The sequence below is a fragment of the Lissotriton vulgaris genome, chromosome 3_1 (assembly GCF_964263255.1).
Source record: "Lissotriton vulgaris chromosome 3_1, aLisVul1.2, whole genome shotgun sequence".
Lineage (NCBI taxonomy): Eukaryota > Metazoa > Chordata > Amphibia > Caudata > Salamandridae > Lissotriton > Lissotriton vulgaris.
In genome coordinates, this window is record NC_141689.1 from 953634739 (window position 1) to 953646923 (window position 12185).

Sequence of the window (12185 nt, forward strand, 5' to 3'; positions counted from 1 at the left end):
TTTCACTCACATTATAGTTAGGAATTAGCATTTAAAAAACCTTAGATTTCACACATGTTCTAGTTAGCTGGACATTTCACTCATACAAAACCATTGAAATTCCCCTCTTATAGTTAGTTCAGCTAACTATAACACGCGTGCCCGCAATGCACTGCTGATGACGTCACATACTACATCACTCATGACATGGTCAGGGACATCACTCATGACATACATCACTCATGACATACATCACTCATGACATACATCACTCATGACATACATCACTCATGACATACATCACTCATGACATACATCACTCATGACATACATCACTCATGACATACATCACTCATGACATACATCACTCATGACCACACAGAAGAATACAAAGTTCCCCGGGGAGGGTATTAATGTGTGGAGAAGAGAGTGATTAGAAGTCAAGGAGTTGGAAGGGTTCCCTTATCGGAACTAGAGAGCCTCACACACCCAGAGCGTTAGGTGTGAAACACACCCTGACTGAAGGATGTCCAGTGTCATCATCGGCTCACTGCCCCTCGTCAGACCGGCGCTGCAATGTCTGACGGAGTGCCCAAAGGCACTCTTTTGGCGGAGTTCTTTTGTTCCTTGCCGATGGTGAGTGTGAGTGAGGATGAAAGAGAGTGTAGTCGGTGCGAAAGTGAGTGAGGATTAAAAAGGGTAGTCAGTCCACACTGAGTTTTATTATCGTGGCTGATTCCCTGGTTAAAAGGGGTGGGAGGGGAGCTAGAAGTTGTGAGGGTGTACAGCAAACTAACTCAACCCCCTGGTGTGGTCAACATGTTTCTCGCCAACCGGCGATTCATCAGGACCTAAACAAGGTACTACACAGAAAGAAAAAAGTCTAAATGCTCATTCAAATCATAAAAAGCAAATACAACCTCTCTGGGTCGGGTACAAAGAGGGCCAAGGGGTCCTGCTCTAATTAGGCGACCCTAGGGGAGAGTAACTCAGGCCTCGCAGCATGCTCCCGTGAGGCCAGCGCTGTCGGTGAATGCACCTTAATACAGGCGCTGGGCTGGCAGAAATACATCACTCATGACCTCACTCATGACCTCACTCATGACCTCACTCATGACCTCACTCATGACCTCACTCATGACCTCACTCATGACCTCACTCATGACCTCACTCATGACCTCACTCATGACCTCACTCATGACCTCACTCATGACCTCACTCATGACCTCACTCATGACCTCACTCATGACCTCACTCATGACCTCACTCATGACCTCACTCATGACCTCACTCATGACCTCACTCATGACCTCACTCATGACCTCACTCATGACATCACTCATGACATCACTCATGACATCACTCATGACATCACTCATGACATCACTCATGACATCACTCATGACATCACTCATGACATCACTCATGACATCACTCATGACATCACTCATGACATCTCAAATGACATCACTCATGACATCTCAAATGACATCTCAAATGACATCTCAAATGACATCACTCATGACATCTCAAATGACATCTCAAATGACATCACTCATGACATCTCAAATGACATCTCAAATGACATCATCCAGTGAATGTGTGTCTTTCTGAAAAATACATATTTTTTATATATGTATATCTAAAGGTCGATGGAAAAATAAATGGGTAAATGTGTCTAAATGGATGTTTTTTTTGTAAAATTGATTGTATAACTGACTTATTAAGTGTATCTTAGCGTATACATGTTTTAGCGAGTAATCTTTAAATATGTAAATATCTGTATCAGTGTCTCACTTTGTCTATAAGTGGCTGCATGGGTTGGTGAATAGCTACATGAGTGTCTATATGGGTTATTAGTTGGTTTTTTTGAGTATCAGAATTAGTGTCTGTATGGTTTGTTGGGGGGTATTACTTAGTGCACAGATGCATGAATGACTGACTCACTGTTTGTATGTGTTTTGAATACCGCATGTGTGCAGGACTGTATGGGTGGATGAGTGTGTGTATGGGTGTGTTAGTGAGTGAATGACTGCCTCAATAGTATCTTCATGAGTAACTACATATGTTTTAAACTAGTATATGTGAGTATTGATGTATATAAGTGAGTATATGCGAGAGTGAGAGATTAGAAGAGGTTCTGTATAAATATGTGTTTCTATAAGTGATTGTTTAAGAGTAAGCATGTGTACGTGTCTGTAGAAGTAAGTGTAGTGGTGTGTGTATAGCTGTATATGCAAGTTTATGGATGTTTGATAGTTTATTTGCATGTATGAGTATGTTTGTGAGTAACTCTATGGATGAGTATCAGTGTGTAACAGGATGTGTAGGTGTATGAGTAGATATAATGAGTGAGTACATGTATGAGTGACTATATAGAAACTGTTGGTGAATGAGTGGATATGTATGTAGATGATGGAATTACTGAATAGGTTGTTGTAACTGGTATTGGTATCCATTTTTTTGAAAAGTTTAGTTTCTATTTTTGATTGTGTCTATCAAAGGTTATATTAGGGTGACAGGAGGTCTGCCACTTTTTCACAAGGATGATGTCATCAGTGATGTCATTTGAGATGTCATCAGTGATGTCACTGACCATGTCGTGAGCGATGTAGTATGTGACGTCATCAGCAGTGCATTGCGGGCGTGCGAGTTATAGTTAGCTGAACTAACTCCACTGGGGGAATTTCAATGGTTTTGTATGAGTGGAATGTCAAGCTAACTAGAACATGTGTGAAACCTATGGTTTTTTCAGTGAGTGTATATATATATATGTATATATATATATATATCTCTCTATCCGGCTCAACCTACTCTCGTTGGAAAGTAGGAAAGCCGCACTCCGGTGATGTCAGTTTCAACGATCTTTATTATGCAAACAACAAACGCGTTTCATCAAACACATGCTATCATGGCCGCCAGGGAGAGAGGTATCATACCTTAACCCTATTAGTCCTTCGTCGCTGCCCATGACTTTGTGTGCCTCCAATAAGATAAGCACTGAAGAAGGCTTGATGCCGAAATGCAGTTGCTGAAATAAACCCACCTGAAACTTGCCCCGAGAGTGCTTTGCATCTTTCTTGGAGCTTGAATATTTTAACGTGAGTTACCCACACGTCTGAGATGAAGGGCACCCGCTGCGAGTTCAGCAGCTTATGGGTAAGACTTGGAGCGTTTATTTAATGCTGCCTGAACCGCCGAGGATCAAAGAGAGCTATCCGGTCAGCTACCGCTGCCAATTATCGAATTGTAGGTTGTCAGTAATCCATACTGAAGCCTGTGGGATGCAACATTTGAATCTGAGGCTGGCGAGGAACAGGAACAATTGACTGTGGTACCGGCACAACCGAGAGGCGCAATGGTTGATTCAGCCTCGGGGGACCGGAGGCGGCATGAGGCATGTGAGCATCATCTAACATTGCAATCATTAAGTGTCTATGATAGACTGAGAATGCCTACATGAAAATATCTGAATGTTTACCATTAGGCTAGAAATCATCAAAGACATGCTATCATGGCCGCCAGGGAGAGAGGTATCGTACCTTAACCCAATTAGTCCTTCGTCGCTGCCCATGACTTTTTGTGCCTCCAATAAGATCCTGCAAATGAGCATTCAAAATCTGTATGATGCCAAATGCCTAGACGATCAGCACTGAAGAAGGCTTGATGCCAAAATGCATTTGCTGAAATAAACCCACCTGATATATATATATATATATATATATATATCTATCTCCATCCATATTCCAACCCAACGTTGTCCGGGTATGAATTGCTGCCGGCCAGTAGTATATTGTTTTGTAGGATTTCGTTTTGATAGCATTTCTGATCTGTGACAGGCCTGTGAAACGCTCCGATTCACAGTGCACTGCTGATGCACTTAAGAGTGCACGTTTAGTAGTGTGTGAACTAGAGTTTCCCTACTTTATTTTTCCTTGCAATATTATATAGCGTTAACTCAACAACATGGCATGAGCACAATTTACATTACAGAAGAACACATTCATTTGTGGTAGGCACAGGGAGACAAAGCGATTTGCCTGGAATCACAGGATGTTGAGCTGATGCCGAGATTCGAACGTAGCTCCCCAGCTCTTAAGTTCGCAATTCTGGAACCTGTGGCGGGAGGTGTGTCTAAAAGTGTATGTCGGTGCTGGCCATCAATGAGAGAGACCTGTGCATTTTTCAAATGGGTGGTGAAAAAATATGAGTATGTTGCTGGAGATGTGGGCCGCCATGACACTAATGTACTTACCGGGGGAGGGTAAACACCCATTATTCCGCAACTTTCTTTCCGCATACCATCACTCCGCATACTTTCATTACGAAAGTACCATGACTCCGCAATGCCATTATAACGCATGGCATTACATTTGATATGCTTTTACCACGCATACATTTACGAGATTCGTTGTAAATGCATGAATGGGAAAAGCATGTTTTTTAAAATGTTTGGATAAGGTAAGTATAGGTATAGGGGTATATGTTTTGGGGTGTTTGGGTATTTTAAGGGTTCCGATATAGTTTTGGGTTATGGGGTACAGGGGTAGTTTTAGGGATAGGTGTGGGTTTTGGGGTACAGGAGTATTTTTAGGGTTCAGGGCTAGGTCTGGGTTTTGGGGTACAGGGGTATTTTTAGGGTTCAGGGTTAGGTTTTGGGGTATAGGGGTATTTTTAGGGTTCAGGGCTAGGTTTGGGTTTTGGGGTATAGGGGTATTTTTAGGGTTCAGGGCTAGGTTTGGGTTTTGGGGTACAGGGGTATTTTAAGGGTTCAGGGCTAGGTTTGGGTTTTGGGGTACAGGGGTATTTTAAGGGTTCAGGGCTAGGTTTGGGTTTTGGGGTACAGGGGTATTTTTAGGGTTCAGGGCTAGGTTTGGGTTTTGAGGTACAGAGGTATTTTTAGGGTTCAGGGCTAGGTTTGGGTTTTGAGGTACAGGGGTATTTTTAGGGTTCAGGGCTAGGTTTGGGTTTTGAGGTCCAGGGGTATTTTTAGGGTTTAGGGATAGGTTTGGGTTTTGGGGTACAGAGTATATTTATAGGGTTAAGATGGGTTAGTGTTTAAGGGTGTTGGGGTATTTTAAGGAGTAAGGGTGGGTTATGATTATGGGGTGCAATGGTATTTAAAGGGAGCAGGGTGGGATTAGCACACAATATGAGACATGGCATGAAGGGCGGAACGTACCACACGCCCCCAGCATTTGTCACGCCCCCAGCACAACGCAGACACGCCCACAAGGGACTACTTTTCTGGCACGGTTCTTTTACCTTTTAAATGTATATGGTGGGCATCTGCATAGCCTATGTCCTTCTGCTGCAGCTGCCCTTTCCAACGCTGTATTGGGTTTTGTGATTGGTGCTGTGGTTCCTGAGATTACCCGCCTCAAAGGTTTGAGCTCTCTCTTTAGTATATTAATATGGATATATATATATATCACACACAACCTCCTCTCGTTAGAAAGTAGGAAAGCCGCACTCCTGTGATGTCCGTTTCAACGATCTTTATTATGCAAACAACAAACGCTTTTCAGCGTTTTTAGCCTTCGTCAGTGTCAATGACACTTGACTCATGACTACTGATAAATCTTTGCAAATGTAGTGACAACCAACAAAAGACTATACCATTTATGTCGAATTACACCACCATCTTTGAATGAGCAATGCAGTGCATGAAAACATTCCCAATTATCTAACCATATATTGGTTTTCAAAGATGCAAATGGTAAATAAACATATAGATGGAACATACCACATGATCTTGCCCTGGATCGGCAATTATCCCTTGTAAGTACATTTATCTACCCAAAGCTTTCTAAACTACCTGCAAAGCTGACAAAATTAATCTAATTCATTATTCATTGTTACTTTCTCTATCTCAGCACTTTTTTCAATTCATCCGAAGAAAGATATGTAAAACAGTTATTCAAATTTCATGATATATATAGCAAAAGGTCTTTAGCTTCTAATCTTTTCCATTACAAAAGACCCTCCTATTGCAAGGACAGAAATCATATTTCCACAATGACCAAAAATCACAAATCAGAGCTCAACAATATACACAGCAGAAACATGCAGCAGCAGACCATCTTAACTCGTTTTCCTAGGTGCACTGCCATCTCTTCCCCACTGTTTAGACCTCTAGGATGTTTAGTCGATAAATCGATAATATACCTTGATTCAAGCCTCCTCACCCGCCTTAATCTGTCCCCTCCCCTCACATTATATGGTACACAGTCAAGGCCAAAGAATTGCATTTTACTTCTATCTTTACTGTGATGTTCAGCAAAGTACCGAGCCACCGGGTACGCAGGATCCGCCTTGTCGATGGCTCGGAGGTGCTCTAATATCCTCAGCTTCAATTGGTTGATCGTGCTCCCAACGTAGCGCAAACCACACGGGCAGACCAAACAATAAACCGCATAGGTGGTACTGCAAGTTATAAATTTCAATATCTTCATTAACCTTCCTGTGTCCTGTATCTCATAGTTCAGGACCCTTTTGCTTCCTGCACAGGCCTTACACCGGCCACACGGGTAAAAACCACTCATTCCCTTCAAAGTGTTCACCTTAACACTAGGTTTGTCTAAGTGGCAATTTTCCAGTGAATCTCCTAGTGACCTAGCCCTGCTAAAGATCACCAGGGGATGCGGCGGCAAATCATCTTTCAGCACATTATCTGTGAGGAGTATGTGCCAGTTCTTCCTCATCATAGCTTTCAATCGATTTGCTCCCGATGAATATGGGGTCACCATCCTAAATTTGCCTTCCTTACTGAATTCCTTGTTCATCGTTTTTTCCCCTTAGAAGTACTGCTCTCTGGATTTTCCTCACTTTGCTTAATGTATTCTGAAGATGTACCTCATCATACCCTCTGAGGCTGAATCGTGCCAGGCAGTCAGAGGCAGCCGCCTCAAAATCCTGGTCCCGTGAGCTATTCCTACGGAGTCTTAACAGTTCCCCAAAGGGAATACTTCTGACTAACTGGGGTGGGTGGCTGCTGCTGGCAAATAGGCTGGAATTGCCAGCAGTTTCCTTTCTGTATAATGATGTATGGATCTAGCCGCTATCAATGAACACCCTCAGGTCCAAATAGTCCACTGCCACCGGACTAATGGAACCTGAGAGGTGTAGGTTATACTCATTGTCATTCAAGATCTCAATATATTTCACTGCCGTATTCACTGCCCCATGCCACACAATGAATAGGTCATCTATGTAGCGGTACCAATATACAGCCTTGCCACTCTCCTGTCCCACATTGCAGCTCCTGGGCACCTGCTCCTCCCACCAGCCTACGAACAAGTTTGTGTGTATATATCTATATCTATATATCTATATATCTATATATCTATATATCTATCAAATTGTTTAAATGAAAACAATTTCTTTACCAATTGTGAACATTACTGGCTGCTTTTTAAAATTTATAATCATATGACTTTTGTTTTCTTTTACAGTTCAAGGAAGACATTTCCAAGCGTTTCAAATCCCACATAGACCAGCTGGTTCTTATTTTTGCTGGAAAAATTTTAAAAGATCAAGACACTTTAAGCCAGCATGGCATCCATGATGGACTAACAGTTCACCTCGTCATCAAAACACAAAACAGGTGCGTTAATGGAAACTTACAAAACAAAATGTCCATGCAGTATGCTTCAATTAAAAAGAATATTATTGCAGATTGGCATGTATTGTAGTTGGATACCGATTTGGGGGTTCATTTGCCTCTTTCCCCTGAATAGGAATGCAACAGCATAGCCAACCCTGTATGAGGTACTGCTGGTATCTCTGTCAATCATTGTAATTGTTTATGCAAGGTGCGTGTTACTAAAACATTGTATAGTGATGACCAACTGCATATTTTTTTATGTCTCGTTCAAAAACTGTTATATTTAATCCACATTTTAAAGTATGTAATTTCCTGAGAGAGAAAAAAGGGAGTTATTTCACTTTTGGACACCAAAGATAGTTGAGAAATCATCAAAGAGCATTACTTCAACCCAGAGTTTGTGCAATAAATTGCCTTTTTAGTAAATGTGCCACTTTAACTGATTTTGATCAATAACATTTTCGATTTAAGCGAATTTAAAATGTTCATAAATCTGTAATACATTAGCAAAAAGATAACCAATTCCTTAAAAATGTATAATTTAGCATATTGTGTGCATAAAGGTTTTTTTCCAAGTCCAAAGCCTCTTGATCTTAGTATACTAGCTGTTATAGATGGGGAAAATACACATTTACTAGTTCTGTTTAACTAAAGATCGCACAACACAAATTATTGTAATAAGCGAATTCCAAAAGTAATCATCCCTCTGTTGATCTTCTCCGTGTAAGCTTGTCAATGACGTTCCACCATCAGAATACATTGACTGATCATATTCTATTGCTCTACTAGTTATTTAAAAGCATACCTACCAGAAAGTTGAGAATGTATGCTCTCAAGTGTTTCTTCACATTTTTCTTTCGCTAAAGGGATTATTACTATGGTAATTAAGTAGAGACTGCAACGTCTGTACTATTGCATTCTCAAAGTTGGGTCTAAGAGAAATGCAGTGTGAGGAAGGAGTGATGCTTCGCCTCTTTATCTATTGCTCGTACTTTCAGGTTCTTTCTTCCCTTTCCAAAGTTGGTCTATGGCTTCTGGTAATGACATCCCATTTAAAAGCTTAAAATAACCTGATGATTTGGAAGTTTGCACAAAAACTTAATTTAAACACTTTGAGAAGATCCTTTTTTCCAGTAAACTGTAGGAGTAAACAAAATATCTGTCTTAATGCCACTCCAAATTCACCTGCTGTTATTGATAATTCATTTTTATCACTGTTTACTGCTATATGCACTACATAATTTACACTTTTCTCTGGCATTGTATATTTTCCTCCTCAAGAATTTCTTCAGAGATAGTGGAGTGCAAAATGTTTTTGTGAAAAGAGCACTTATTTATCTAGATCCAACATCACCCCTCAGGTTCCTTCTGATTCCTAGTCTCCGAGATTTCTCGTAGGAAATCCTGTGCCTGTATTTCAGAGGAGAATACTCTAGTGGTTCCCCTATGTATGACTTTAAGCCCAGACGGACTTCGTAAGTAGACCTCGTACCCTGTCTTTTGAAAGCAAGATTAATTGCCGGAGCCACCATCTTCTTTCCACAGTAGTATCGAAAAAATCTGGGCTGACAAAGAAAGTGTGCCCCTCGGCCGAACGTCGTGCTTCTGCCCGCGCCTTATCAACACAGCTTGTCGCAGGAGAAAACTCCCCAAAAATATTAAAAGGACTCTAGGCTTTTAATTCTTACCGTTCTGCCCCTTCCTTCGTTTAAGCAGGAGTAGGAAACGATGTACGCGCTGCACCTCTGTATCACAATCCCAATGTACTAACTTGGGGAAACTACCTTTCAGCAAGCGCAACTCAAAACCTCTAATGTCCTCTTCTGCATTTTCTATTATGCCCAAAAGTCTCAGATTGTTGCGCTGTTGGCGATTTTCCAAGTCTTCCAACTTCCACATGACATCCATCATCCGAGGTTCGTTTGCTGTGGCTTGCCGCACAGAGCTTTCTGTCCCAACCTCTAATGCTACCACTCACCCTTCCAAAGCCATAGTTCTCTCTCAAATTTCAGTGCAAGTCTTGTTTACTTTCCTGATAGCTCCTCGTAGCTTCTTCATTGCAAGGTGGGCCCGTTTGTGCTCCTGTCTAGCTTCCACCTGCATCTGGTTGAGAGTAGAGTATATCAAACCCATTGAAGGAGAGGATTTCATTGCAGCCTTGTGCTCCTCAAGCAGCTTATTTACCCCCCGTGTTGTCGTCTCCATCGGGCCCGCCGTCCTCAGTAAGAAAGTGAGTAGTTAAATGGTCTCATTTTAGTTGGCTAGAGTGAATATGGTCCGGTTCTGATTGTCTGGCACCAAGCTCCCTTCCACTTTTATTAGGTCGAGGGACCGTAACTCTCACTGCAGTGAGGGGCGGAGTCCCGAAGATTTTATGTTTTGGAGTTAGGGGGCTTGGAACCCGCCTCTCTCCTCCATTCTCCTCCATTGGCTGGCTTCCTAAACGGAGGCCAGCCATTGGAGGGAGTCACTCCAATAAAGCCACGTCTCTTTTGGATTCGGGGGCGTGTTTTTGGCCTTCTTTCCACCTGTGACGTCCTCGAATCCGAAAAATTTCGGATGTTTGCAGCCGCTATCTTAATTGTGTCCCTTGTTTATCCAACTCAAACCCGACCGTCCCGAGCGAGGAGCAGGTCTCCACCTTTCCCAGGGAAGCTGCAGGCGTCTCCCTGCCCCCATTCCACAAACCAGGGTGCACCGCAACACTCTCACGGCAGATAGGGGACCGGTTTATCAGGTGGTTAATGGGGATTTTAAGAAACACCTGATCCAATAGGCACCATCAGGGACTCGAGTTAGGTGGCCCCGCATTCCGCAGCAGTGTAAGTCTCTGCACGTGCGCTTGTCCTCCCTGGACACCCGGGCGGGGCAAGGCGCGCGCGTCATTCCAGCCTCCACCTGCCTATCGAGGCGCGCGGCGGGCCGATAGGCCAAAGTGCCACTGTTTTGTCTTTCCACTGTTTAGACTATGGGTTATATAGGCACAGTGCCCGCTGGTGAATACAAGTAAATGCGCCCTAGGTATGCATGTTTGCCCAAGTGAAGCTGCTCTTGTTGCACAAGAACAGACCTCTTCTGGTGACAGCCACCGATGCCACTTGTTTGCAGCGCACCGGCTGCTTCCGTTCCTGCTCGATTCAGACACACAAGGTTGTACTTGGCATGGAAGTGGCGGGGAGAGGTGGGTCTGTTGTCTCTGTAATAGACCTTGGCACGGGGAGAGCTGAGGCCCACTCGCGACTCCCCCTCCCTCCCCCCTCACCCCCATAACACACACAGACTTAACACACACACACACACACTGAGCCGGACTTTGCCATCCTGGGAATTTTGGTTTTCCTGCCTTTGCCTCGCTTCTTAAAAAGCGTTGACAACTCTATTAGGTCGCATTGTTGTGACCTATGGCTTTGCCAATGTTTCTTTTAGCCACACCGCACAGCATTCGCAATGTTGTGTGGCTAAAGTTTAAAAAATACCTTTGATAATATAAGAGACACGATAATAAATGGTCGGGAAGAGTTCATTGTTAAACCGAGTATGAATGTGTGAATGGGAGAGAGGAAGTGAATGTGAGAAGGAGAAGTAGAGAATCAAAGAGAAAATGAGCGAGAGAAAAGAGGTGAGGTGAAAAAGAGAGAGAGGTGATATTGGGACATCAAGGAGGCACGTAAACTAGAAAGAAAACAAGAGAAAACTAGAAAAAAGTGACAAAGAAAGAGAAAAGAAGACACATGGGGGGCAAAGAGACTGAAAAGTGTGCGAGAGAAAGAAAGCGAGGGAGTGATCTAGACTGGGAAAATGAATGGGGTGAAAGGCAAAGAGAAAGAGGGAGTGATGGGGAAGAGATAAGAAGAAGCAAAGGGGGCTCAAAATCTACAAAGGGAATCCTTTTATGATGTATAGCACTGTACTCAACAATGTTTCATCTGTTTAACACAGTGGGAACTTTGATCTGTCTTTATAGTTATACATTGGTCATACAGAAACAGGAAATACACCGACGTGCCCCTAAAGGTGGGTCCCAATATACTACTACAGTTTCTTTTCGGCTTGGTTTAATTGAGCAAGAAGGAAGGCAACAGGCAACATCTGCAAGTTCTTTCTTTCCACCTGTGACATTTGCAGTGCCTACTTTTCATGGCCCCGTCCTTAAGTTGTTTGCACTTTAATCTCTGCCTTGACAGCAGAAGTTTCCTGCGGCAAAAAGCCACTACGTGCCTGTCTCCGCCGCAGAAGAGCACTTTTACCAACCATAAAGGGGAGGGTTCTTCGCTTCAAGCACCAACGGACTCTGACAAAAACTTACCTCAAACGAGGCTGGTGACAATAGAAATATTGACACGTGTTTCATTTTGGGGCAGGGTGGCATCACCAGAGAAAACAACTTGGAAGGGGGTAAAGTGCCCTAGCTTAAATGCTCACTGACAAACAGGCACTAACACTTCCAGGCACTACAGGCCTATGCTCTTCATACAAATCATAAATCAGATCGGTTAAAATCAAGGCGGTGCAAAGACGTGGGGGATAGGGAGGGGGGGGGGGGGGGGGCGTTCGTCTAAAATATGCTCTTCTGAAAATCCCCAGTGCGATTTTAGGAACA

The 12185-nt window shown here is 43.1% G+C and overlaps 1 protein-coding gene across 1 annotated transcript in view; it reads left to right on the plus strand.

Moving 5' to 3' along the window:
* The window catches only part of UBQLN1 (ubiquilin 1), a 564657-nt gene that overhangs the window by 78706 nt on the left and 473766 nt on the right, over nt 1–12185 (plus strand). The window contains exon 2 of the mRNA XM_086961317.1: nt 7434–7585. Within this exon, the coding sequence (XP_086817443.1) occupies nt 7434–7585 (152 nt within the window). The remainder of the gene's footprint in view (nt 1–7433; nt 7586–12185) is intronic.